This window comes from Ochotona princeps, chromosome 33 (genome assembly GCF_030435755.1).
Source record: "Ochotona princeps isolate mOchPri1 chromosome 33, mOchPri1.hap1, whole genome shotgun sequence".
Classification (NCBI taxonomy): Eukaryota; Metazoa; Chordata; class Mammalia; order Lagomorpha; family Ochotonidae; genus Ochotona; species Ochotona princeps.
This window is the reverse complement of record NC_080864.1, coordinates 1246037-1271884: the sequence shown is the minus strand read 5'-3', so window position 1 is coordinate 1271884 and position 25848 is coordinate 1246037. Positions and strand designations below refer to the sequence as shown.

The following is a 25848-nucleotide window of genomic DNA, read 5'->3' as shown; positions in this document are numbered from 1 at the left end:
ACCCCCTGCCATCCGGGAGCCGAGTCACCCAGCTGGGGTGCTCCCTCCCCTTAAGGTGTCACTGCTTTAGGGGGACGAACCTGCTGCCCCCTTCATGCTCGCTGTCAGCCCCCCGTTCTGCACTGTGACGTTTTTTTTTTAAAGATGTATTTATTTTTAGTGGAAAGGCAAATATACAGAGAGGAAGATCTTCCTTCTGATGGTTCACACCCCAAATGATCACAGAACGGATGGAGCTGAGCCCATCCGAAGCCAGGAGCCTGGAGCTTCTTCCGGGTCTCCCACCTCCACTGCTTTCTCAGGCCACAAGCAGGGAGCTGGATGGGACGTGGGGCTGCCGGGATTAGAACTAATGCTCCTATGAGATCCCAGTGGTTGCAAGGCGAGGCCTTTAGTAGCTATGCTGTTGCACCAGTCCGTGCACTGTGACATCTTGAGTCTTCCTTATGCCCATTTCCTGGATGAGAAAACTGAGGCAAGGGTGCCATTACCTTCTGCGGGTCCCCCAGCCTCCCTGTTCCTCTAATGGGACCCTTGGGCAGGCAAGGCAGGCTAGCAGTCAGCAGGCAGGCCGTGCAAGCCCCGGGCGCAGTTGGCACATTCCCTGGGGATTTTTGTTGTTTTCTTTCTTTTTTTTTAACGGAAAGCCTGAACGGCGTCATGTTTTGCAGTTCCTGACTTCCCTTCTGTCCGGGGGCAGCGCACGCCACACTCATGCAGTCAGGACACAGCACGTCATCCTGGCTCCTCTGTTTTTGGTTTTGTTTTGTTTTGGAAAACACGAAGAATTGCTTGGTAACATTTGCCAAGAAGGCAATTTCACGGATGGAGCAGCAAAACAAAACAAATCTCTTACCATGACCTTTTTCTTTTTAAGCCCCTCTGCCAAACACTTGGGAATCAGCTGTGGGAAGCGAGGCAGCTGGTCGTCACGGTGGGCCACAACGCCAGCTGAGAGCAACCCCTTTATGCCCAGCCGTGGGGCGTGGGCATTGGAACCAGGGACTCTGGGCTCGCCGGCCTGTGTGCGTCTGTCCCCCATTCCTCGGTCAAGGTTTATTTTTATTGGAAAGAAAGATTTACAAAGAAAAGGACAGACAGAAAGATCTTCCATCTGCTGGTTCACTCCTCAAGCGGCCGCAATGGCCAGCATGCACCGATCAGGAGCCAGGAGCCTCTTCCAGGTCTCCCATGCGGGTGCAGGGTCCCAAGGCTTTGGGCCGTCCTCCAGTGCTTTTCCAGGCCACAAGCAGGGAGCTGGATGGGAAGTGGAGCAGCCGGGATACGAACCGGTGCCCCTATAGGATCCCAGTGCTTGGAGGTGGAGGATTAACCCGCTGAGCCATTGTGCTGGGCCTCCTTCGTGTTACGTCCTAACCAGTTGCACAAGGGCCTTTCTGGTTGTCAAGAACCAAGCCAGATCAACCATGCAGATTTTGTCCTGAATGCCCCCCCACACACTCTGGTCTGTCTCCTCCCCCAGCCACCAGGGTGGTCCTCTGATGCCTGCCTTGCATGCCAGGAGCCTGAGGGCACACAGCCTGGGATTCTCGCTAGCCAAAGTCCTACCATGTCAGAGGCGCGTTTGTAAAGCTCTGCCGCCTGGCAGTGCCTGGATGCTTGCTGGGAGCCGCAGGCTGCGTCAGGCGGAGTGGGCACGGGAGGCCAGGGGCAGGCGCAGTCCCTGGGACTGCGAGCTCCTGAGAGTCAGTTTTGTGTTTAGGCTGCTCGTCTCTTTGTTTGTTTGTTTGTTTGAGTAAGAACAAGTGGTTACTGTCAAAGACTGAAGGACATGTTCCATCTGCTGCCCCCCCAGATGCCCACAGCAGCCAGGGCTGGGCCAGGCTGAAACCTGGTGGCCAGGAGCTCGGTCCAGGTCTCCCACGGGGGGTGCAGGGACCCCAAGGCCGTGGGCCATTTTCCACTGCTTTCCCAGGCAACAAGCTAGGAGCTGGTTGGGAAGCTGCGCTGCCACAGGGGCTCAAACGGGCACTGATGTGGGATGCCACGGGCCCAGGCAGTGGCTTAAGATGCTGAGCTGTTGGAACCGGCGCAGTTGCCTGGCGGCTAAAGTCCTCACCTTGAACACGCCAGGATCCCATGTGGGCGCCGGTTCTAATCCCAGCAGCCCCGCTTCCCATCCAGCTCCCTGCCTGTGGCCTGGGAAAGCAGTGGAGGACGGCCCAAAGCCTTGGGACCCTGCACCTGCGTTGGGAGACCCGAGGAAGCTCCTAGCTTCAGACTGGCTCAGCTCCAGCCGTTGTGGTCACTTGGGGAGTGAATCAGAGGACGGAAGCTCTTCCTCTGTCTCTCCTCCTCTCTGTATATCTGACTTTGCAATAAAAATAAATCTTTAAAAAAAAAAAGAAGCTGAGCTGCAATGCAGGCCCCATGACCATGCCTTGAGAAGACAATTGCGCATGCTCTGTTGTGGGGCGCAGAATGAAGGCAACAGGTGGCGAAGCGGGGAAGGGTGGTGTCGAGGGAGCTATCCGGAACACCCACAGACCCCGTGCAGATGCCCTGGGCTGGTGTCGCCCCCCCCACACACACACCACAGCCCCAGAGCATTCTGGGCCAGGGGGCAGCAGGGTGGGCCTGGGAAAATATGGGGGAAGTCCCATTGCAAAGCCCAAGCCCATTTACAGTCCTCTCCGTGCGTGCCTCAGGCCGTGGGGGACGAGGACATGGAGCAGCCCGACTTGGCCTCGAGGCTCTTCTGCGGCCGCATCCTGAGCATGGTCAACGCGGAGGACGTGAGCGCCATCATCCTTGCCCAGAAGAACATGTGAGCAGGGCGTGGGAAGGAAGCCTGGTGCTGCTGGGGCCGGAGCCAAGTCGGAAGGCGAGGCCGAGGGAGGGTTTGCAGCTGTGCCCGGCTCTGCAGGGGCTCCTGTCGCCAGGCCTGGAGTGCTTCTCCCAGCCCAGGCTGTGTCCCCGTGGCACCTGGCAGGGGTGGGTGGCCAGGCCACCAGGGGCAGACACATCTTCATGTATTTAAAATCCAGCCAGGAGGGGAGGGAGTTTGTCTTCCATCGGCCGGTGGGCCTATCCACATGGCCACAGCAGCCAGGAGCTCCATCCGGGTCTCCCACGCAGGTGGCAATGCCCCCCACAGCACTTGGGCCGTCTTCTGCTGCTTTCCCAGGTGTATGAGCAGGGAGCTAGATGGGAGCTGCAGCAGCCGGCTCTCGAACCCGTGGTCGATGATGGGAAGCCGGCATTACGGGGGGCAGCCACGCAGCAAGGCCCCTGGAGATACGAAGCTCCTCTCATGTTCCGTTGGCCATGCAGTGGGGCCCACACCGCCCGCGCTCCCTTCCCTCGGCCCCAGCCAAGGGGTCCGGGGTCTCTGCCTCGCATCCTGGCCCCTAGGTCTTTTTTTCCCCCCAAAACTCTTCAATGCCTCTAGAAGGCAAAGAGAAAGCTCCTGCTTGGTCACCATCCCCCTAGCCCCAGAAGCATGCCAAAAAGAAAAACCGTCCAGCTGTCCCATAGGGGCGGCTAGGACCCAGCCCTCGGGCCCGCTCCCGCCGTCTCCCCTGGGCGCCTTAGCAGAGAGTCAGGGCTCAGGGAACCCAGGGCAGGAACTAACCCGCAAGGCTTCCCACCAGCCACCACCGCCCGGTGCCCCCTGTGGTTCTGGAGTTCACACTAAGCCTGCAGACCAGCCTGCCCCCGCCCCCCAAGTCGGGGTGGGTACATGAAGCCAGACACAGAACAACCCCCCCAACCAGCATGGCGTGATGGTGCCAGCTTGGGGCTGAGAACAGGCTGCCAGAGCCCAGGGCGATGGGCTGGGGAGATAAGTCAGGCAGCGTGAGGGGCGCTGGAGGCTGAATGAACAGCACCTGGTCGGGCCAGGCGCCCGCAGGCTGCAAAGGCAGGAAGCCGCGTTGGCAGGGCCCTGCAGGCCAGGCTCGGGGCACCTCTCTCTCTCTTCCTCTCCCGACCTCTCTCTGTCTCTCTCTCCCGGCCCCAGGCTGGACCGCTTTGAGAAGACCAACGAGATGCTGCTCAACTTCAACCAGCTGTCGAGCGCTCGGCTGCAGCACATGAACGAGCGCTTCCTGCACCACACGCGCACGCTGCTGGAGATGAAACGCGACCTGGACAGCGTCTTCCGGCGCATCAGGTGGGGGTGACCCCGCCGGCCCCCGCGTCCTGGCTGGCTCTTCCCCAGGGGGCCGGCTGGCGGGCACCCTCCCTGCTGTGCCAGGGAGCAACACCAGCACCCCATACGGGGTGGATGGTCCCAGCTTCTCTCTCCCTCCCTCCCCGGCAGGACCCTGAAGGGGAAGCTGGCCCGGCAGCATCCGGAAGCCTTCAGCTGTAAGTGGCACCCCCTTGGGGTTGGGGGCTGGCTGACCCTGTCGGTGGGGGGGACACACGGTGTCCCCAGGACCAACAGGGAGGGGAAGGGGCGTCTGTGAGTCTCCCCATGGGGAGAGCCATTGTGTCAGGAGCAGCAGAAGTGGGAGTCGCCCCAAAGCTGAGACACCCCACCAGGGCCTGCCTCCTTCCCCACCTTACCAGTCCAAGGTCGCTGCCTCAGGCATCACTCCCTGCTGGCATCCACCCCATGCCAGCCCCAGGGCCCCGGGGACGGGCAGGCTGCTGAGCCCACCGGCCCGGCCTCCCTGACCCCAGACATCCCGGAGGCATCGCTGCTGGAGGACGAGGAGGACGACCCCATCCCACCCAGCACCACCACCACCATCGCCACCTCGGAGCAGAGCACCGGGTCCTACGGGGACAACAGCAGCCCGGACACCGCGTCGCCCTCCCTCAGCCCGGGCTTCGAGGACCTGTCCCCTGCCGCCCTCAACGGCCGCCGCAGCCCCACGGAGGACGGGGAGACGCCCCCGCCGCGGCCGGGCCAGTAGCCCCACCCTTACCCCACCGACTGGGCTCCCCCAGAGCTGGGGGCACGGGGCGGCCCGGGCACAGCAGAGCGACCGGAATATTTTTGTAACCCATTGTTGACGGGACGCTGTTGGGGAGTTCCCAATAAAAGAGGGCAGGAACGGAAGGGGAATGCCTGTGTCCGGCTGCGTGTGTGTGCGCGTGCGGGGCCCCTGCAGGTGGACCAGCTGGCTGCCCCGGGGGCTGGGAGAAAGTGGGGAGGTTCTGCTGGCACCTCATCCGGGCGGCACCTCAGAGCCACATCACAGGAGGCCCTGGGAAACACGCAGGCAAATGGGCCGGGCTGCTCCTGCCACGTGCCCAGTGGACGGGGAGCACTGGCAAACCAGCCACAAGTCCAGGTCACGTGCAAGGCGGACCAGCATCCCCCACCAACCCTTCCTGGGCGGACGCACCAGTCCCACCTGCCCTCCTGTTGTGCCCGGGGCTGCTGCGAGAGCCACAGCTCAGGCCGAATGAATCACCAGGAATCCCACGTCAATGCAAACACACAAGGGCGGTTGTTGGAGCTGGAGCCTGGGTCCCAACCAGCACTGTCACAGCGGCCCCGGATTCAGGCCCCGAGGCTGCACGGCACAGGGTTTTTATTCATTCATTTTTTAAAGATTTATTTATTTTTATTGGCGGATATACAGAGAGGAGGAGAGACAGAGAGGAAGATCTTCCGTCCACTGGTTCACTCCCCAAGCGGCCGCAACGGCCGGTGCTGAGCCGATCTGAAGCCGGGAGCCAGGAGCTCTCCTGGGTCTCCCACGCGGGCGCAGGGTCCCAAGGCTTTGGGCCGTCCTCCACTGCTTTCCCAGGCCACAGGCAGGGAGCTGGATGGGAAGCAGGACCGCCGGCACGCATATGGGATCTTGGTGCATCCAAGGTGAGGACTTTAGCTGCTAGGCTACCACACCAGGCCCCCATTTCTTTTATCACATTAGGGCACAAAGGTTCAAGGGCTACAGGAAGGGTAACGCTATTATTTCCACATTTTTTTTTCCTGTATCTGGGGGAGGGGGAGATAAAGGGAGAAGCCCACCCAGCCTCCGCCCACCCCAGGTCCCCGACGTGGGCCATGCTCCGCGGGCACCGCCCAAGTGGTTTCCATACAACTGTCCTGAAACGCTGCCAACCTGGCCATGCCACGCACGATGAAGTCTGTCCCTCATCCCCTGGCTGGCACAGTCCACCTTGGCGTCTCAGCTTGCCAACACACGGCTGGGGCAGATGATGGGTTTGTTCTGCCCTCTGTGGGGGCACCAGGTGTCCCCCGCAGGCTGCGACGGGCCGCCGCCTCCTCCGGTGCACCGGGACATGCTGGCCACTGCTCGGGCCGAGCCCCTGGGGAGGCCCAGCTCACACGTGCACGCCGCGGTCAGACCCTGGCACCTGCACTCCCCGCCACGGTTGGGGTTCTGAGGTCAGCAGCTCAGCTGGAGGGGCCTCATGGACTCTAAGCGCATCCCCCGCCGGCCAGGGAACATTCCACAGCACGTACCAAGCGCGGGTTTGGGTCCAGGCCCCCCGAGCCCCCTACCTGCCCCCGATCCCACAGCCAAGAGCCAAGACGCCAGGGAGCCGGAAAAGCCGGCCACGCCCCCGGAAGCGAGGGGGGTGGGCGGGCGCTCGCCCATCCGCGCCCATCCGCGCCGCGGCTTCGTTTGCCAGCACGGGACATGGTGGAGGAGGGGCGGGGCCGCGGATTGTGACGCAGCGCGCAGGTGCGGCGGGCGGCGACGCGGCCTTTTCCGCTTCCGTCGTCCTCTTTCTCTCCAGCCGGGCGGCCGAGCGGGTCGGTGGCGGCGGGCGCGGGTGGGAAGGCCGTGCGGGCCGGGCAGGCGGGGCAGGCGGGGCAGGCCGGGCTGGCGGGCACCGTGCGGGCTCGTGCGGGGCTGGCGGGGCTGGCGGGGCGGCTCCCCGCGCGCCCCTAAGGCGCAGGCTCCGCTTTGGGGGTTCGGCAGCCACGAGGCGGCGGGCGGGCGGGCGGCCTGGGCAGGGGGCTGGGGAAGGGGCCGCGGGCACCGGCCACGTGCTGGGCCGCCATGGCCTCCCGGTGCGGCGTGGGAGCGAGGATCGGGGTGCGGGAGCCTCACCCGCCCGTGTCCCCCTCGCCCACGGACACCCCTAGTCCCTCAGACGCCACCATGCAGATCTTCGTGAAGACCCTGACGGGCAAGACCATCACCCTCGAGGTGGAGCCCAGCGACACCATCGAAAACGTCAAGGCCAAGATTCAGGACAAGGAGGGTGAGTTTGGGGACCCCGAGCCGGGCGATGTGGGAATACGGGGGACCCCGAGCCGAGGGCTCTGGGAATATGGGGGACCCCGAGTTTAGGACCTTTGGAATATGGGGGACCCTGAGTCGGGGGGTTGTGAGGCTATGGGGGGACCCCGAGCCGAGAGCCATGGGAATATGGGGGACCTCGAGCTGAGGGCTCTGGGGAGGGACCCTGAGCCCGGGGCTTTGGGTTTTGGGGGTGACCCCAAGCTTGGTGCCATTGGGTAGACATTTGGGGGCCTTAGCCTGGTGTGGGAGCTGCGCTGGGAGACGATTCCCCTTGGCACCCACTGTTGGCAGTAGGAGCTCATGGGCTTTTCTGGGGAACGCCCCCCCACCTTGCAGGCATCCCCCCGGACCAGCAGCGTCTCATCTTTGCCGGCAAGCAGCTGGAGGATGGCCGCACTCTGTCCGACTACAACATCCAGAAAGGTGCCCGGGCTGGGTGATCGGGGCCTGGGAGGGGGCAGCCCTGGTCCGGCGGGTTCACGGACCTGGTTGGGAAGATCAGCGCCCACCATCCCTGCAGGCAGTTGGGGACCTGCACTTGTTAAAGAGGCAGAGAGGTCTTCTGTCCGCTGGTTCACTTTCCAAGTGGCCACAATGGCCAGAGCTGCGCCAAACAGGAGCCAGGAGCCTCCCCCGGGTCTCCCACTCAGGTGCAGGGTCCCAAGGCTTTGGGCCGTCCTCCACTGCTTTCCCAGGCCCCAGGCAGGGAGCTGGATGGGAAGTGGGGCAGCCGAGACACAAACTGGCACTCCTGTGGGATGCCAGTGCTGGTAGTGGGAGGATAGCCACACAGCCACCACAGTACTTACTCTGGCTTGTCTGGAGGGCACACGAGCTCGGGGGCTGCCAGCTGTCGGCTCACTCGTGAGGAGCTGCAGGTAGAAGGGTAGCTGGCATGCACGCTGCAGGGCTGGAACTGCCCACCCTGCTCCTTTGAGGGGTCAGGGTGCTGACGGGCGCCCCCTTGCCCTGCAGAGTCCACGCTGCACCTGGTGCTCCGCCTGCGGGGTGGCATCATAGAGCCGTCCCTGCGCCAGCTGGCCCAGAAGTACAACTGTGACAAGATGATCTGCCGCAAGTAGGTGCGGGCTTCGGGGGAGGGCGGGTCGCCCCTGCGCTCCCCACTGACCGCCTTCCCGCACAGGTGCTACGCCCGCCTGCACCCCCGCGCGGTCAACTGCCGCAAAAAGAAGTGCGGCCACACCAACAACCTGCGCCCCAAGAAGAAGGTGAAATAAGGCCCACCTCCCGGGGTGCCCACCCACACCACGGCCACCTCCCGGGGTGCCTGCCCACACCACGGCCACCTCCCGGGGTGCCCGCCCACACCATGGCCTCAATAAAGTTTCCTTTGGTTGACTTGAGCAGCAACAAGCGTGTCCCCTCGGCTGGTCTGTCCAGGAGCACGGCTCGTGTGGCGTAGTGTGTCCTTGAGGGTCCCTCCCTTCCGCACAGAGCACTGGGTGGGCTGGGCGGGAAGGCAGACACACATCCAGGTTGCCACCAGCTGGTTCAGGACCCTCCTTGGGGGTCTCCACGGGGCCGCAGGGTCCTGAGACTTGGGGCAGCCTGGACAGGAACATGGGGTGCTGGTGGTTGCAATGGGAGGATTAGCCAGTTGAGCCATCACATGGGGCCCCCGACCCCAAGTCTTTAGAGAGCTTGGGGTTCAGGGTGGCTGTCATAGGGCACTTGCTGAGCTGACGGCCTCACGCAGCTTGCTCCTACAGGGACTTAGGGGTGCCTGTGTTGGCGTCAGAACTGCAGATGGTAGCTTCACCCACCACGCCACAGCACAGGCCCTTGGCACTGGCAGTTGGGGTGAAGCCGCCACAGGACCCAGGTGGGGTTCCGGGCTTGTTTACACACACGCTGGCAGGTGGGAGCTCTCGTTCTAACTGGATATGCTATCTCACCAAGTGCTTCCAGAAATGCCCTCAATGGGAGTCCATGAACAGGCCAGGCGGCCTTCTGGCTGGGGCCCCTAGACAAATTCCAGTTCAGCTTGGTTGAAATTAGTATTGGAAAGTCGGAGAGGAACATCTTCCGTCCACTGATTGACTCCCCGTGTGGCCACAACAGCTGGGGCTGAGCAGATCAGGAGCTTCTTCAGGTCTCCCATGCTGGTGCAGGATCCCAAGTACTGGCCCCAAGCAGGAGCTGGACGGGAAGTGGAGCAGTCAGGACATGAACTGGTGTCCATGTGGGATTCTAGTGCGTGCAAGGTGAGGACTTTCGCCACTAGGCATCTGGCCCAGTGACCTAGTAGCTAATGTCCTTGTCTTAAAGGTGCTGGGATCCTATGGGACTCTGGTTCTAATCCCAGCAGCTCCACTTCCCATCCAGCTCCCTGCCTATGGCCTGGGAAAGCAGTGGAGGACGGCCTAAAGCCTGGGGACCCTGCACCTGTGTGGGAGACCCGAGGGAAGCTCCTGGTTCCAGATGTGCTCAGCTCTGGCCATTGTGATCACTTGGGGACTGAATCATCGGATGGAAGATTTTCTGTGTATCTAACTTTGAGACAAAAGTAAATAGTTTTTTTTTTAATTATTTTTATTGGGACATGAGATTTGGGAGAAGGGGAGCTTGTGGGCTGTGAGATAAGAGCCAGTGCGTGCAAGGGAGTGCTTTAACCAATAGACCCGTTGAGTAAAGACAGCATGTGAGAATGAGATGAAGTCGGTGTCGCGGCGGGGCGTCTCCCCTCCAGGCCCCGCGCGTCCCGGCCGGTGTGCGCAGGCCTCCGCGCCTGCAGAGGGCGCCGCACGCGGCCTGCTCCCCGAGCCGCGCGCCGGGCTGCGCAGTCATGATCACCGCCGGGGCCGGAGCCGGAGCCCCGGAGCGCCAGGACCCCGCGTGGCCTTGGGTGAGCGCGGGCCCCGAGCTGGGGGTGCGGGGCGCCCCGGACCCGAGGCTGCGGCCCTGGCCTCCCCTTACCACCGCCTACGCCCGCCCCGCAGAAGGAAGCCCCGATCAGCACGCTGGTGCAGCGCATCCACCAGCTGCAGGCTGAGCGCGCACAGGCCTTCCGCCGCCTGGAGGAGTGAGTGGGGTCGGGGGCCGGGGGGCGCGCCCCAGCTGGCCGGCTAGAGCCTGGAGGTGGGCAGGCCGGGGACGTGCGGCCTCAGGCTCCCTCCCCCTCGCCGCCGCAGAGCCCACCGCCAGTACCTGCGCAGCGGGCCGCCCCCCGACTTCGCCAGCTACCGGAGCGCAGTGCACGAGGTGACCCAGGCCTTCGCCGCCGCCTCCAGGGAGGTGCTGGCCGTGGAAGCAGAGCTGGCGGGGCCCCGCGCGCAGCCGCTGCTCGCCGGCCACGTGCGCAGCCTGCAGCAGCTGGAGCAGACGCGCCTGACCTCGGTGAGGCCGCGACCAGACAGGGGGGTGGGGTGGGGGTCCCCACTGCGCGGCGGCCTGGGGGGGGGGATCGTGGTCGACGCCCACCCCATTCTAGCCCACAGTGCGCCATCCGCCTCCCCCTAGCACCCTCCATCTGCGGCATGTCACTGCCCCCGCATACCCACCTGAGGTCGGACACTCAGACCACGTCCACGCAAAGCACCGGCCCCCCGTAGCTGCACCCCCTCAGGGTCACCTCTATCCCCCTCCCTCTCCCGCTCGCCCTTGACCCCACCAGGTGGCCTTGCTGCAGCTGATGGGGACACCCGAGCTGTCCGGGCCAGACGACGCAGGCCAGATGGAGCAGCTGAAAATGAAGTGAGCCTTTTGTGATTCACACCTGCAACTCACTCCCCACCCCCACCTCAGGCACCTGCCCCAGCCCTGTGCACCCCAGGAATGGGAGGCGGGGCGAGCTGGCATCCCCGGGGATGCACTGGTCAGCGGTGCGCCCGCCAGGTGGCCCCAGCGCGCCTGCTGGGGGACCCCTTGGACAAGCGCTAATTGTACCCAAGTGAAGACAAGTTCCCCCAGGCTCCCACACACACGCCTGCTACTTCCTGTCCTCAAACCCAGCCACCCCTCCCACACACACTCAGCATTTTCCAGTCGCATTTGCTTCCTTCGCCCCCCTACACCAGCCACCTACCACACCCCACCCAGCAACCTGAGGAGGAGGGGGAGCCGCCTGCTGCCCGCCCAGGGGCACCCCTCTTTGCAACACCCAGTTACAGCTCCTCAGCACCGGGCAGGAAAGGCCCTGGGGCCCGGCACAGCCCCCCTCCTCGGCTGCTGCGCAGCTAATTCGCCCCATCTGGCTTGCATTTATAGCTCCCATCCGCTCTTGTAGGGTAATTAAAACCATGGAAGCCATCAGCGAGGTCCTCCAAGACCTCAGGTTTGATGCCGAAGCAGCCGAGTGAAGGTGGCTCCCCGGGGACGCGCCGAGGGACAGCTGGGAAATGAGGAGGCCCTTGACCGCCAGCCAGCTGGCTGGGGTCATGTCCGGCTGGACGGCTGACCTTGCTCCAGCCCCGTCCACCTCCGTTAGTAAAGGACTCTGCAGCCGTGGTACCCTGTCTGTCTGCCAGTGCTGGGGCAAGAGGGAGGGGTCCTGTGTGCCTGGCCGGGGGGGGGGGGGAGCGGGCTGCCACAAGACTCAGCCCTGCCCATCCATCCCACTTCCCTCCCCCACACAGAGGCAGGTCCCAAGAAGTGTGAAATTCTGAGAAGTACAAGTTCGAATCCCGGAAAGCCTTCGCCATGTCCACGCCTGCCCCCCACCCCCAGGTTCCGGCTGGCCCCCAACGCAGGCACCTCCACAGACAGGACTCCCACAGAGCTTATTTATTTACAGTCTTCTGGAGAAGGGGCCCTGGGGGGACCTGCTTTTCAGCTTCCCACCCCCCCCCAAACCCCTGCAGGCTATTCCAGGCCACACACACACACCCCAACTTCACACTGGGGGTGCACTCAAGGCTGTGGGCTCTCATGGCGGGGGACACGACTCAGAGCACCTGGCCCAGCTTTTGCTTCTTTCGGCGGCCTGAAGTGGGGGTGCAGAGGTGGCCCCCCACCAGGCTTGGGGTGCAGAGGGGGTGTCTCCTCTGCAAAGCAGGAGACATGGCTCTCTCTTTGGCCCCTAGAGCTTATCTGGCAAGACCTGTGGGCACATCAAGGAAGCCACACTCAGCCCGGCGGGGTGGGTGCCCCAGCCTTGCTCCCTCACCCCTCCCCTCCCCTGATCAGTGGCCTCGCCCAGGGGTGTCCTCTGGCCGGTATGCAGTAGGCGCTCACTGGTAGCTAAAAAGGCACCGTGAATCGGGCAGCATGTCTGGTTCCAAATACACCCCCGACCCCAGCCGGGAGGGGTCCCCTCCTTACCTCTCGGCGCGCCCCGTCGGCCCGAGGACAGGACGCCCTCGTCCTGTGCTTGGAAAAAGAAGGTCGCGATGTCGTGGGGAGGAGGGGCTGCCTCCCGCAGCACCCCGCACGCTCCGCAGGGGTCCCCCCTCCTTCCTACCTGGTTGCGGGTCTTGTGTGATTTCTGCATCCAAGCCCGCCACTGGTCGTACAGTCGGAAGCTGAGGTTGGAACAGTATGCATGCTTCTTCAGCCAGCCCAGGAACTGCTTCAGCTCGCGCCGTACCGGGCCCGAGCTCGGCTCGCCTCCCCGGGGCTCGCACGCGCCGCCGCCCGGGCCCGGCCGCTCTGCTCCGGGGTTGCAGAGAGGAGGAGGAGGAGGAAGAAGAAGCGGCAGCGTCACGGCGCGTCCGGCAGAGGGCGCGCGCAGGCAGGCGAGGGAAGCAGGGCTTTTGGGGGGCCCCCACCCCACCCCAATTCCCCCTGGACGCATCCTATCCCGTCCTGCGGGCCCTGCACCACAGCCCAGCTGCGCCGTTCCTGGCTCCGCTGCGCCCCTGGGGAGGCGGGAAGGAGGAAAGGGGGCCCCCCTTCCTCTTCCACATCCCCCAAGTGCTGTGGTTTGAGCCAGGTACAAGTGGAAATGCGTGGGGCGGGGTGGGGGTGGAGGGGAAGGAGGCCCTGGGGGACCAAGCCAAAGTGACCACGGAAGGCAGGGACCCAGGAGAGAGGGCCAGAGAAACACAGGCCAGGACTGGCTCCTCTGGGGACAGTCCCTCCCCACCGCCCCCCTACACACACACCCCCACAACGACCCCCAAGCAGCTCGGAGAGCCTGCCCGGAGCACACAAGGGGAAGGACCAGGTGGGAGGCCGCTTGGCCCCGCCAGCCCCCAAACAGGCCGGCGGATAAGGACATCGACCTCACGTCATAAATAAAGCTGGAGACCCGCTGACAGGCCCTGGCACGGCCCCCAGCCCCCGGCTGTCCCTGCCGGCCTCAGCGGCCCCCCTCCCCAGCTGCTCCCCCCACACCCCCGGCGGACGCCTGCCTGCTGGCTCTTGTGCAAGAATCGCAGGTGCTGGGCACGAGTCGGGGCCAAGGCTCGGGGCCCCTCCCGACCCCGCGTGCGCGCTCCCCGCCGGCCCAGAACCTTGCAAGGGGCCTAGCCTGGGGGCTGTGGAGCGGGCCTGGAAGCTGGGGTTCACGCCCTTCCCTGCAGGGCTGGGGGGCCTGAGCTCCTGCACCCCACAAACACCCAGGGGACAGGGGAGGGGACGCGCGCCACACACACACGCACACACACACCTGCCTGGAGCAGGTCCATCACCATGGGGGTTAACCCCTCCCACCCCAAGGGTGCTGCCCGGGCTGGGGTCAGCCCAGGGCCCGTGGGTGGGGACCCCAAGACCTCGCGCTTTGCTAACTTTCCTGGAGGTATAGGGTTTGCTGGGGTGCACACTCGCTGTTCAACGTCTCTGCAAGGGGATGGAAGCGGTACCCTCGTGGCCACTGACCCTTCCCCAAGCCCACACCACCCCACCTGCCCCGGGGGCCGCTGGGAGGCGCGGGGGTGCTGACCCGTGCGCGGGGTGGAGGCGGCCGTGGGGTGACTCCACTCGCTCCAGATCCCCGCCTTCTTGGAGCCATAGATGCCAAACGGGTTGCAGCGGACTTGCACGAAGTACACCGTGCCGGGTTTCAGGCCGGCCAGGCGACAGGAGGTCTGGTTACTGACGTCATCAACCACCTGGTGGGGGCGAGGGGCGAGGGGTCAAGGTCACGGTGGGGTGGCGGGGGCCGGAGTCCAGCAGGGCAGATCGGGGGCGCCCCCCGCACCTTCCAGTCCACGCTATCTTCCACGCGGTAGCGGATCTGGTACTTGGCTTGGAAGAGGAAATCCTTTAGGGCGGGCGGCGAGACCCAGCGCACGCTCAGCTGGTCTTCCAGCCCCCCCACGCGGCTCACGTGCACGTCGGCCGGGGGGTCTGTGGTCACTGCGGGGGTGGGACGGGGGTCGCCGTCACCTCTCCCCCACCTGCGGCAGCCTGGGCCTGCCCGGGTTCAAGGTTTCCCCCACTCCACCGTCCCTGCGCGCGCGCGCGCACACACACACACACACACACACACACGGTGGAGGTGGGGTTCCTAGGGCGCGTGGCTGGCCGCCCGCACCTCCCTGGCCCCCCGGGATTGGCGCCGCACGCACATGGATTACACTGCTGGAATGTTCCGGAAGCACCCAATTAATGTGAGCTGTTATCAACATTATTATCTGTGACACTCAGACGCTGGGAGAGAAGCAGATACTGCCTGGCTAATGGAATTAGCGGGGGCTCCTGCCCCGCCCACAGCTGCCGACCCCTGGGACACCCCAGCCTTCCTCCAGCGCCCCTCCTCTTCCTCCTGCAACGCCCCCAGAGGGGGGTCGGGGGCCACAGGGCAGAGGAAGCAGACGCTGGGTTGGGGATTTGGGGAGGTGGTGGTGGTGGTGGGGAGAGCTGGGAGCCCAGGGCAGCACAGCTGGGCCGGCCTCTTACCCCCTGAGGCCTGCGGGAGGTGCTGAAAGGGTTAAGGCCCAGGCCTGCTTGGGGCTAAGAAACGCCCTAATTAGATTAAGCCCAATTCTGCCGTACTTAGTCTATTTCCTGCCTGCTGCTCTGCGTGCATACACACACACACACACACACACACACACACACACACACACACACACAGAGCAGTTCTAGGCCCAGGTTTCCTGGGGCGCCTCCTCGCCCTCCCCCTCCCGCCACCTAGCACCCCTGGAAGACCCAGAGGAGGAGGAGAAAGATGGGCGGCTGGGGGCTGGAGCAGGCGCCTTCTGCAGAGGGACCCTAACCCCCATCCCGGACGGGGTAGCGGTGTGGGGGAACAGCCCATGCACCAAGGGGGCTACTGGGGGGGGGGACAGGCATCGTTTGCAGGGTGAGAGGCACTCCTGAGGGCAGACGGGGACCCTACCCCCCATGTGGGGCAGTGTGGGGGGCGAGGAACAGCCGACGTGCCAAGGCCACGAGCAGGGGTGGGGGCGGCTCTCACCCACATCCAGAATGTCTAAAGTGAGCACGTCAGATCGGGCCGAGCCCAGGCGGTTGGTGGCTTCCACCCAGATCTCGTAGGGCGTAAACAGGGCCAGGTCCTTGGGGATGTAACAGGAGTGGGGCCCCACCGAGTGGTAGTCCTCACAAGTGTTGTCCTGCCCGTACCACCTGTGGGGGACCGGCGGAGAGGCGGGCGGGGGTGGGATGATGGCAGGGCTCCTGGGGCCGGGGCCGGTCACCCTGCCCCCACGGCCGCCCGCCGGCTCCGTCACCGCCCACCTCAGCTTGTACTTGAGGGAGTAGTTTGTGTGCAAGAACGTTTCGCCGTGGGCGCCGGGCGTCCAGCGGCATGTCAAGTCTTTCATGTTCTTGGACCAGCAGCTGATGTTGAATGGTTTCTCGGGAGGCACTGGGGGAAGGAGAGGACGGAGGACACGGGGTGCAGGAGGCTGAGATGGCAGGAGCAGCCGCCGGAGGAAGCTAAGGGCACAAGGGCACACTCTCCTACCCGCCATGGCCCTGCCCCTGTGCCGCGGCAGGCACGCCCGGCTGCCCAGCCTCACTTACGGCCCACGTAGAGGCAGGAGCCAGCCAGGATGCTACCGTCGCGGGCGTGACACACCAGGTTGTCCCCCGACTGCTGCCTGGAGCCGTTGAGGTTGGCCAAGGCCAGGGCTAGGGTGGAGATGTTCAGGACCCGTGAGAGCTCGGGCGGCAGGCGGCGTCCGTTGAGCGTCCAGTAAAGGCCTTCGGCCGTGGCCCCCGGGGAGTCCCCGTGCACGGAGCACGTGGCCTGCAGGGAGGAGCCGATGAGCAGGGTGGGGTCCTGGGGGCTGATCACAGCTGTGTCTGGGGTCAAAAATGGAGACCCCCAATCAGGCTTTGAGGGCAAGAGGAGGGGGCTGCCCTTCTGAGCCACGCACCGCCCCAGAACACACACACACACACACACCCCAGCAGGCCGGGCCCTGCAAGGGCCCACGGCAGCCCTGAGCAGCCCTGTGTGCCACTGTCCCCATTTACACACAGGTGACAAGAAAGCCACAGGGAGGTGGCATGTCAGCACAGCCATCACCTCACAACACCGCAACACTGCAAGCCCATCTGAGCACAGGTTCTAATCCCGGCTGCTCCACTTCCCATCCAGCTCCCTGCCTGTGGCCTGGGAAAGCAGTCGAGGACGGCCCAAAGCCTTGGGACCCTGCACCGCCTGGGAGACCTGGAAGAAGCTCCTGGCTCCTGGTTGCGGATCGGCTCAGCAATGGCCGCTGTAGCCACTTGGGGAGTGAACCAGTCGATGGAAGATTTTTGTCTCTTGCCTTTCCATGAACATAAATAAATCTTCCAAAGAACCACCAGGCTAAGCCTCAGCCTGCAACATTGGCTTTGACCAATCAAAGGACAGCAGGTGGAGTGGGCGGGGCAGAGGCCTGGCTATTTATGGGTTTCTGATGTCCCACTCCATGAGGTGGGGAGGCAGCCGGTTCTGGTTCCGAAGGACTCAATTTTCCCCCTCTGTGAAATGCATACAAAAAATTCTCTGTATTTTGAGGCCCCTGTACTGGGCAGGCATTTTCTCAGCTGGGTTGTGTGGTGGACAGAGTGACCACCTGCGGCTAGTGGCTGTTCCCCGGCTCTTGGCCAATGGGGCAGCAGCCCTGGGCTTCCCTGATTACAGGAGACCCGAACCTAAAAAGGAGCCCACTCCATGAGGTGGGGCGGCAGACATACAAGGTTGAATCACCTCAGTTTTCCAACCTGGGAAGTGGGTGTGGTGGTGGCAGCCCCAAGGTGTGTGTGTGGGGGGGGGTACATGTGAGGGAACCTGAAGGTTGGTAGTGTGGGACCTGCCAACCCAGGTAGCCCCAGATTCAGACGTCCCCACCCCCTCTTTTTCTGCTCATAGGGGAACCCCAAGCTTCCAGGCCCTCCCACCTAAGATAGTTATTCACTCACTGGTTCATTCAGGCAGATGGGGTGTGTGTGTGTGTGTGTAAGTGCAAAGATCCTGGGGCAGAAGAGGTGAAACGGGGGAGGGGGAGGCGAGATTGCAGAGCCACCCCTGGGAGGGGGTCAGGGTCGTGGTTAGATGTGCTTTGCAAAAGGACTCCCCAGGCGGTCGCCAGAGGGGCCTTCAGGGACGTCAGCCAAGGACAGGGTGATCCAAGCCGTCCCCCTCCCTCCCCGGGAAGGGGGGAGCCTGCTTTCCTCTCCCCCGTCCCCCCCCCCCCGCCAGTGCCAGCGGCCGGGCCAGCCGCCCTCCTCTGACCCTCCCTGCCCCGGACTGGGGAGGCTGGGGGTGGGGCGGGGCAGGACAGGGCGGGGTGGACACGGGTTTTTCGGGCCGGCCCTTGACGATTTTCCGGGGCAAGTTTGGCCGGAGGGCTGGTGTCGTCTTGGAGCCTGGGAGCGGAGCTGCATTTGGGGATTGGCCCGGGGCTGGCTGGAGGTCTCGGCCTCCGTGCGAAGAAGCCGGAGGGGCGGGCAGAGGAGCCAGAGCCCCGGAGGGCGGGGGCAGCCCGGGAGCAGGGTGGGGTGGGGTGGGAGGGTGCAGGGGGTGGGGAGACGAGGCCAGGGGGGCCGCCCTGGAGGTCTCAGGCAGCCAGCCGCCCGCTCATTTGGAATTCCTTTGGCATGAACCGGGGCGTGCCAGTCTTTGCCCTGGCCCACCCACTGCTGTTTCCTGCCTGGGCGTCCCCCCCACACACACACCCTCACCAGGCCTGCCCAGACCCCAGGTCCATATTCTCTCAACTCTCCCAGGAAGGGTCACGCCCCTCCAGCTGCCAAGGAGGTTTCAGGCAGAGGTTGGGGGGTGGAAGGTGTCCCTCCTCCTCCACGCAGAATGCTGGAGATACAACACAACACTGCCCCGCAACTTCTGCCACACCCGGCCCGGCCCAGCCCGGCCCAGCCGGGCCTGGGCTGGCATGGTCCCACTTTGCCGGCAGCTGCAGCTGCCCTGGCAGGGCTGAGCAGGGGCCGGGGGTGGTGGAGGGGAGGGGTGGGTGGGTGGGTGGGAGGAGCGGCAAGGCCAGGCGGGCCTGGACAGGCCAGCCGCCCCCCCACACCCCCCACGCCCCTGTCAGCTCCAGAGGGGGTCAGGTATGCCTCCTTTTCCTGCTGGTACAATCCCAATAGCTGAGTCCTCCCCAAAGCAGGGACCACCTTTGTACCTGCTGGAGGGGGCGGGTGCAGGAAGTGACATGAATAAGTTCAAGGGTGGGGGAAGGCGGTAGGACTGTGCAGTTTCTCCCAAGTCTGGGGTTCTCCCCCCCCTCACCTCACCACCCCAGGGGAAACAATAGGCCCAGCACAGTGGGGTGTGTGTGTGTGTGTGTGTGTGTGTGTGTGTTGGGGGTAGGAGATAGGGCCCCAGACTCTCCCTCAGGGCCAGGTGCAGCAGCAGCCGCTGGGAAGCCTTGGGGTTCAGAGGGTACCCCCCATACTCTCTGACTTTCAATTTACTTCCCCACCACCACCCAGCTTTTCTTCCCACGGAGCCCAGGCCTTTAAAACTTTATTTCTTTCGCTTCTTTGCCAATCCCCAGCCACAGCCTTTATGAAAAAAAAAAAAAAAAAAAGGCAACACCATGTGTTTTAAAAGGGAAAAGTGTGAGATTCCCTGTGGGCCCGGCGGGGGGGGGGGGTAGGGTGGGGGAGGGGAACCTGGATCCCGGGGTCTCCACGGGGGTCCCCCACTCTCCTGCCAGACCCGCCTGCTTTTTCTGCCCGCTGTACCTGCAGACACCTTACAAAGCCACTCAGGTGCTAAGACACATGTAAGTGGAAACATATTGCCTAAGTGTGAGAATCTTTTATTTGATTTCACTTTCCTTAAAGGAAAACAGCCCGGCTTTGCCCACTTTCACCCCGGGGGCTGCCCTAACCCAGGTTATTGGAACAAAGGTTACAAGCTAAGGGGGGGCGCTTGGGATGTGCCAGGGATCCCCTCCTTCCCTCAGAGAAAACCCCCCATAAATCAAGAGCTTAGCCTGTCCCCAGCCCAAGGGTCTCAGGCCAGCTGGACTTCCCCAGCGATGGGGGTCCCCGCCCCCTCCCCAGTATTTTGACCTTCCTGGGCCAAGTTGGCTGTGCACAGCCGCTGCCTGCCCGCGGGTCCAGGCTAAGGCTGCGTGTGTGTGTGTGTGTGCGCGCGTGTGCGCCCCCGCCGCGGGTCGCCTCCCTTTGCAGAATGAGCGTGTGACCACGGATGTGTGTGTGTCTGTGTGTGTGTCTGTTGGGGCTGGAATGTGTGTGCGCGCCCGCCATGGTGTGCGAACGCTCATCTGGGCCGCAGTGCGCGCGCGTCGGAGGGCGAGGGTGATGGGCCACAAGCCAGTGTGTGCCTTTGTGTGAGTGTGTGTGTGTGTGTCCCTGGTTGGAGAGACCAAATCTCCAGGCCGGGGAGGGGGCTGTGTGTGTCTGTTTGTATGCTGCGGGCAGGGGGCCCAAGAGGGCTGGAGGCCCAGGAGTTTCCCTGAAAAGCCAAGGGCTTCCCTCCCAGTTCCCCCCCCAGCCCCCTGCCAGGAGCCTCCGCACAAAACGTCCCGGGTCCGTGGTGCCCCCGCGAACACGCGGGCTGCGGCTCGTTCTCACTCACTCGCTCACAAAGATTTCTCTCTCGCTCAGGACTCTCTTAGCGCGGGCGCACCGTGGCCCAGGGACGGTTCTGAGAGGCGCCGATGATGGCGGGGACTCCCCGTGCGCGGGGGTCCCGCAGTAGGGAGAAGGGGAGGGCGGCGGCGGCGGCGCCGGCCCGCGGAGAGGCACGTCCCCGGGGACCCCGGGCCGCGCGCCAGACGGCCAGAGAGGGCCCCCAGCCGCTCCGCCCTCCCCGCGGGGCTCATCCCTCCGCCCGGCAGGAGGAGGTGGGGGAGCCCCACTCGGGGCCCGCACCCTGCGCGCCACCAACCGCGTGCGTCCCCCGCCAGGGAGCAGTGGCCCGCGCGGCCCCGTGGCTCCGCGGACGCGAACCCGTGCGCCTGCTGCGTCCCGGCGTGCAGAGGGGTTCCCCGGCCGCGGTGCCTAGAGCCCCCCGCCCCTCCCTGAGGGCCTGGCCGGGAGCCCTAAGCCGGAACGGCCCAGGTGGAAAGGGTATGGGGGGTGGAAGCTGGAGACCTCACTCCCCGAGAGTGGGGAAACTGTGGCACAGCGCGTCCCGCAGGTGAGGGCGCCCCGGGCGCGGCCCTCGGGGCGCCTTCCTTTGTTCCCGGGGCCGTCCAGGTGGCGCCTACGCCCCCTCTCTATCCCCCCCTCCGCCCCGCGGCTGTCCCCCAGGGCGCCCGCCCTTGGTTCGGGTGGGAGCCGAAGCGGGATGGGTGGGAGCGGGGCGCAGGGTTACTCACGGGCTCCGGATCCGGCTCGCGGCGCCCCGAGGACGCAAAGTAACAGTAGGGGCAGCAGCAGCAGCGGCGGCGGCGGCCGCCGCGCGGATTGGGCGGCGGGGCCCGGGCGGCCGGCGGGCATGGGGCCGGCGCTGCCGGGAATGGGGGCGCGCGGCGGGCGGCAAGGGCGAGAGGCCACGGAGGGCGGCCACGCGGGGCGCGGGAGGGTGCGGGAGGGCGCGGGGCCGGGTCGCCCCGCACGTCGCTGGGCGCGGACGCGGAGGCCGCAGCAAGTCTGAGCAGCCGAATTGACAAGGCGCTAATGCGCCGCTGGCCCCGCCCGGCCCCGCCCCCGGCCCGGCCCGGCCCGGCCCCGGGGTGGGGGGGACGACGGGCCCCCGCACCGGCCTCCCCACCGCCCGCGGGCACCGCGCGCCCCGCCCGTCCGGCCTCCGCCCCGCGCGCCAACTGCGCGCGCCCTGAGCCCCTTACCCGGCTCGGGGACGTCTCTCCCCAACTCTGCCAGCTCCAGGCACCCCACCCCCAATCCAGGACCGGGCGCCCCCCATCCCGTGAGCCACCCTCTTCCCTAGCAGCCAGTCTCAGCCAGCACCCCTTCCGTGTCCCTTGCGGGCCCCCAACCCTGCCGGGCTCCTCCCTGTCCCCACCCCACTCCCTATACCCCCGCAACCCTCCATCTGGGCCCCCCACCCCAGCGGTGGCTCCGCCCCCGCTACCCCCACCGAGCGGTCCCTGAACCCCGCCTCCCCCACCCCCTCTACCTCCAGCCCCGCTTCCTCCCCCAGGGGCCTGAAAAGTCGCTCCCAGCCGCACAGCCGGCGCGCGGGTCCCACCGGTCTCGGCCCTCCTACTTCATCCCGCCTCTGGCTCGGGGTGCCGCACGCAGCCTCGCCGGCCCGGCGCTCCTCCGCCGCAAGGAAAGGAGAAAGAGAGGCTGGAGAAAGTACCGACTCGGCGCTCGCCCCGGGCCCAGCCGCCGTGCCCTCGCGCGCAATGGTTTGGGGGTTGCGCCAACGAGCGCCGCCGAGTCTAGGTTTGGGGAGAGCTGGGTGGGTGGGTGGGGGTGCGCTTCGCGGAGAAGCGGGGAAGGCTTCCCATCCGAGGAAGGGAAGGCATCCCGGGAGGATTGCCCTGTCCCCCCACAACCCGTCCCCGGGAGTGGGAGACGGCTCCTGCACGCCCCTCCCCACGGAAAAATCCACTCAGCGGCCCCGCGGGTGGGGTGCGCCACGCGCTGAGTAATCGCTCGGGCGGCCGCCGCCCGCAAGCTCCAGGTAGAAGCGCCTGCTCGGAGCGACGCTGCATTTGGTCTTTTTTTTTTTTTTCCTTTTGCGCAAAGATCTTTTTCCGTGTTATTAATTTTGGCCTCTGCTCGGGGCTTCGGGACCCCTACCGGTCCGGGGGCTTCCCGATGGAGTTCCCCCCCGCCTTCTGCTCTCTGCCCCTACCCAATTTGGGCGCCTAGGAAGTGAAAAAAAAAAAGTGGGGTTCTTTTTTGGGGGTTGGGAGGTCACCACGCACGATGCGAGCAGCGTCGGTTCTGCGGGAAGCCGGCGGCGCGGGGCGACCCCCGCATCGCCTGTACCTTGGCTGGGGTTGACTTAAAGACCCAGGGAGAGACTGTGGGGGAGATAGGGCGGTCAGTTAGGGACCCAGGGAGGCTTGGGCGGCGTCTGCACCGAGTCTCCTCCCATCTGCCCTCTCTCTCCCGCTTAGATCCGATGCTCAAATTCCAGGGGGAGAAAATGCACTAGAATTGGGGGTGGAGTGAGCACTACACCTGGTGGGGGTGGGGTGGGATTTAAGCCAAAGACGCCCTAGGGTTTAGGGGACATCTGGGGGGCTCAGTCTCCCCCTGTAATGCATTACTTGGTTCCCAGGCAGCTGAAAGGTGGCGAGCCTGTCACCCAAGGGCGCCACCCAGCACAGCGTTCCTGGCCTGGAGTGTGTGGGGGGGGGATGGAGGTATTAGAGAACGGTGCCACCTGCCAGGCTTGGAATTGGGTTTTTTTGGGGGGGGGATGTTCCTTGTCTCTCCACCCCACCCACCCACCCACACCCTGCCCTGAAGGGTAGAGAGGTGGAGAGCTGTCTGCCCCCACCCCCAGCTCTCCTGCTGCCCCACTCAGCTCCTCACCCAGACCCCCGGATGTCCCTGGAGGAAGGGGACGCCCTCCCCTCCCCCCGCACTTCATCCATCCAGGTGCGCGCTCGGGCCAACGACCTGGAAACAGGCGGGTGGGCCAACTCTTTCCCTCTTTCTCCCTCTTCCCCCCCGCCTCCAATCCATCAGAGGAGCTTGCTGGCTGGTGTTCCAAAAGGCAGCTAGCTCCATGCTGATCCCTCCTCCTCACCTCATCCGGGTCCAGGCCCCACCAGTCCCCCCCAAGGATGCTGCCTGGGCCTCCCTTCCTCCTCAGCCCCTCCGCCCCACCAAGAACCCCTTTGTCCCAGTAGTAGCTTCTGGAAGAAGCCAAGTAGATCTTTCCTGCACACTCCCTCCACCACCCTCCCCTCTTACTCCACCTGGAACACACCAAAAAGGCTCCAGACAGAAACACCAGCAGGGAGCCATTGGCTGCTTCCCCCCCCCCCTCCTGCATGCCTGGAGGTCCCACCCGTCCCCCTCTTCCTCTTTCCACCCCGCCCCAGCTCACCCTGCCCAGGTAGACACTGGCCACCAAGCCTCCCATCCTGGGAATGGCCTTTTACTGTCCCGGTCACACATAGCTCTGGGCTCACTTCCTGTTTAGGGACGCCATGCCCCAGCCAACAGATATTTGCAAAACCAAAAAGAATAGAGGATTATCCACTGCCTGCAAATACCAGCAAAAGATGAGCCACTGCTGGCTCTGGGTAGCCAAAGGCTGGCCCAGTGTCCCTGTCTGCCGCCCAACCCCAAACTACCACACACCCTAGTTTGCTGGGGGACCCAGGCCCACCCTCTCCTGTCCTCGCCTGCTAAGAAACTTTGTGGACCAGTAATCCCTGCTGGTCATTCCCTTGGGATATGACCTCTGCCCTCCGTGTAACTATCACTCCCATCCTTTGACCTTAAGTTTGGGGAGCAGGCGCCCACGCACACCTCTAGAGGTGCACCTGAGGTCGCTTAGCAGCTTAACCCGTTCCTCCCCAGGCCCTCCTGGCACCAGCTCAGGCGTCCCTAGAACTTTGGCAAATATTGACAGAAGTGCTTCATGCCAGATGCGAATGTCTAAAGGGGCGGCAGGCGGAGAGAAGAGGGGGCAGCGCTTAAAGAGGTCAGGATTAGGTTGGGGTGCTCTCCAGCTCCCTGGGAACAGCACCTCTGTAGGGTGCTATGGGGTGGGGACCCGGAGCCAGGGAGGGGTTGTCTTATTGGGGTACCCCGAGGGAGTCCCTGCCAAGCTGGCGGTCTCGGGCTAAAGGGGTTCTGTGGTTAGTACTCGCCGGCTTGGAGGCTGAACGGGCAAATGGGGGGTCCTTCAGGTAGCTGGCAGTAACAGGCACTCAAGGCAGGACTGGGCGGGGTGGGCAGGGCGGCCCATGGGTGCACCCGGGCCTGCATCCTGAAGCCTGGGCGGGGTGGCCAGCCATCAGGCTGCCTCCGTCCAGCCCAGTTGCCCGCACTGGCGCCAGGCATCCTAGCCTCCTCGCCGGCCTGAACCCAGCTTGGGAGTTGGGGGGTCAGCAGGGTCGCGGTGAGGGCGGCCGGGCACAAAGGGCATTTGTCCGTGGCCCGCCGCTTCCCGGACGCCACCCGCCAGCCGCGCCATTGATTCACGCCCAGGGCCCCACCCCACTCCCCCACCCCCGGCCCCGCCGGGCCGCCCCGGGGGGTAGGAAGTGGAGATGGTGGGGTGGGGAGACCGAGACGAGGGGCGGCGCCGAGTCAACTTTCCCTCTTAAGCCCCGGAGGAATGTCGGCGGATTTCCTGAAACCCGACCCCTGCCGCCCGCCGGCCCGCCCGCCCTTCACCTGGACCGACTCCCTCGGGAGCAGCCCAGGAGGGGCGCGGGGGGCTCACCTGGGGGGCCGGGGTCAAGTCCTCCTTCCGCTGCCCCCTCCCCCTTCCCCAGTGGCCTCGGGAAGCGGAAAGGAGGAGGGTGGATGGAGATCGCTTCTCTTGGAGCGACCCGGGGCCCAACTCCTGCAGCCAGTTCCCCTTTGGTGTAAAAGGACGGGGCGGGACTGTTGCGCTCTCCCTAGAGACCCCGGGCGCACGTCCTCGGCCCCCAAGTCCTTGCCTAGGGACAGGGCGGTGACCCCCGCCCAGTGCCCATGCTAGAAGTTTGTGGCACTCACATTCCCCGTGTCGCTGAAGCATTTGGCACGCCTGGAGGACAGTTAGTGGCTGGGGCAGGGGGTGAGTGAGCGCGGGTCCTGGAAGAGGGTACCGCTGCATGTGGGCTTGCGTCCGGGGCTCTGGGTAGGAGTCCCCAAGCCTGCGCCCTCTCCCTCGCCACACACACACACATACGTGGGTCCCCACGTGCGGGGATGCTTCCTAGGCCACGTGGCCTGTTGCTCGCGCATGGCTGACTGACGGACGCGCGGCGGGCCGGGGCTTGTGGGGTGTCCCTCCCCGCACCCCCCAGGCTGGCTGGATTCTCCCCGCAAACTTCGCGCCGCCGCTGGATCTCCGCGCAGCTTCCAGGCCGGCCTGGGAGGGGCGGGAGGGGCGGAGGAGGGGGCCGCGCCGGGATCCAGATGTTCAGGGTCCGCCAGGCACAGCCGCGCCTGATTAAGCCACGTGGGGGCCGGCCCTGGGCCGCGGAGATGAAAGCGCGGCGGCCGGCCAGGGGGGAAGGGGGCGCGCCGGACCCCCCCCTCCGCGCCCGGCGACCCCCTCCTCCTCCCCGGCCGGAACCTGCGGCGCCCTCTGACCTGCCGACCCCTCCAGGTTGACGTTCGTCTGCGGGGGAGGAGCGCCGCGAGGGCGGCGGCGGTAACGGCCTCTCAGGCACCTGCGCTAGCCACGCAGGCGACCTCCGAT

The 25848-nt window shown here is 65.1% G+C and overlaps 4 protein-coding genes across 5 annotated transcripts; 3 read left to right on the top strand and 1 right to left on the bottom strand.

Annotated features, from left to right (window-relative positions):
* Window positions 1-2681: 2681 nt before the first annotated feature.
* On the top strand, window positions 2682-4965 carry KXD1 (KxDL motif containing 1). The gene is made up of 4 exons (XM_004595780.2): window positions 2682-2788; window positions 3983-4135; window positions 4286-4332; window positions 4651-4965. Exons 1-4 carry the CDS (start codon window positions 2688-2690, stop codon window positions 4884-4886), a joined length of 537 nt encoding a protein of 178 aa, XP_004595837.2. The 5' UTR covers window positions 2682-2687; the 3' UTR covers window positions 4887-4965.
* A 1595-nt stretch (window positions 4966-6560) lies between these two features.
* On the top strand, window positions 6561-8441 carry UBA52 (ubiquitin A-52 residue ribosomal protein fusion product 1). The gene is made up of 5 exons (XM_058657892.1): window positions 6561-6706; window positions 7043-7161; window positions 7539-7625; window positions 8178-8280; window positions 8347-8441. The coding sequence occupies exons 2-5, from the start codon at window positions 7059-7061 to the stop codon at window positions 8438-8440; spliced, it is 387 nt and encodes a 128-aa protein (XP_058513875.1). The 5' UTR covers window positions 6561-6706; window positions 7043-7058; the 3' UTR covers window position 8441.
* Window positions 8442-9985: 1544 nt separating this feature from the next.
* On the top strand, window positions 9986-11669 carry REX1BD (required for excision 1-B domain containing). Its single transcript, XM_004595778.2, has 5 exons — window positions 9986-10068; window positions 10163-10245; window positions 10355-10559; window positions 10837-10916; window positions 11449-11669. Exons 1-5 carry the CDS (start codon window positions 10009-10011, stop codon window positions 11519-11521), a joined length of 501 nt encoding a protein of 166 aa, XP_004595835.2. The 5' UTR covers window positions 9986-10008; the 3' UTR covers window positions 11522-11669.
* Window positions 11670-11961: 292 nt separating this feature from the next.
* Window positions 11962-21207, bottom strand: CRLF1 (cytokine receptor like factor 1). 2 transcript variants are annotated; one of them, XM_058657888.1, is made up of 9 exons: window positions 20873-21207; window positions 16092-16373; window positions 15804-15933; window positions 15523-15692; window positions 14302-14459; window positions 14044-14212; window positions 12622-12809; window positions 12483-12530; window positions 11962-12261 (listed from the first exon to the last, which is right to left on the bottom strand). In XM_058657888.1, exons 1-9 carry the CDS (start codon window positions 20991-20993, stop codon window positions 12241-12243), a joined length of 1287 nt encoding a protein of 428 aa, XP_058513871.1. In that variant the 5' UTR covers window positions 20994-21207; the 3' UTR covers window positions 11962-12240. The 2 variants fall into 2 exon arrangements, with proteins under 2 accessions (XP_058513871.1, XP_058513872.1); XM_058657889.1 differs by having other exon boundaries at window positions 12483-12525; window positions 20873-21205.
* Window positions 21208-25848: the final 4641 nt, after the last annotated feature.

What these genes read in the sequence shown, in the direction of transcription:
- KXD1 (XM_004595780.2), top strand. Translation starts at nt 2,688, where the DNA reads ATGGAGCAGCCCGACTTGGCCTCGAGGCTCTTCTGCGGCCGCATCCTG. An exon ending in AGCGTCTTCCGGCGCATCAG is followed by an intron (nt 4,136 to 4,285) that starts GTGGGGGTGACC and finishes CCTCCCCGGCAG; the next exon opens with GACCCTGAAGGGGAAGCTGG. An exon ending in GCATCCGGAAGCCTTCAGCT is followed by an intron (nt 4,333 to 4,650) that starts GTAAGTGGCACC and finishes CCCTGACCCCAG; the next exon opens with ACATCCCGGAGGCATCGCTG.
- UBA52 (XM_058657892.1), top strand. Translation starts at nt 7,059, where the DNA reads ATGCAGATCTTCGTGAAGACCCTGACGGGCAAGACCATCACCCTCGAG. An exon ending in CAAGATTCAGGACAAGGAGG is followed by an intron (nt 7,162 to 7,538) that starts GTGAGTTTGGGG and finishes CCCACCTTGCAG; the next exon opens with GCATCCCCCCGGACCAGCAG. An exon ending in CGACTACAACATCCAGAAAG is followed by an intron (nt 7,626 to 8,177) that starts GTGCCCGGGCTG and finishes CTTGCCCTGCAG; the next exon opens with AGTCCACGCTGCACCTGGTG.
- REX1BD (XM_004595778.2), top strand. Translation starts at nt 10,009, where the DNA reads ATGATCACCGCCGGGGCCGGAGCCGGAGCCCCGGAGCGCCAGGACCCC. An exon ending in GCCTTCCGCCGCCTGGAGGA is followed by an intron (nt 10,246 to 10,354) that starts GTGAGTGGGGTC and finishes TCGCCGCCGCAG; the next exon opens with AGCCCACCGCCAGTACCTGC. An exon ending in AGCAGACGCGCCTGACCTCG is followed by an intron (nt 10,560 to 10,836) that starts GTGAGGCCGCGA and finishes TGACCCCACCAG; the next exon opens with GTGGCCTTGCTGCAGCTGAT.
- CRLF1 (XM_058657888.1), bottom strand. Translation starts at nt 20,993, where the DNA reads ATGCCCGCCGGCCGCCCGGGCCCCGCCGCCCAATCCGCGCGGCGGCCG. An exon ending in CTCCTGCCTCTACGTGGGCC is followed by an intron (nt 15,934 to 16,091) that starts GTAAGTGAGGCT and finishes TCCTTCCCCCAG; the next exon opens with TGCCTCCCGAGAAACCATTC. An exon ending in CGCCTCCACCCCGCGCACGG is followed by an intron (nt 12,810 to 14,043) that starts GTCAGCACCCCC and finishes ACCCCGGAGCAG; the next exon opens with AGCGGCCGGGCCCGGGCGGC.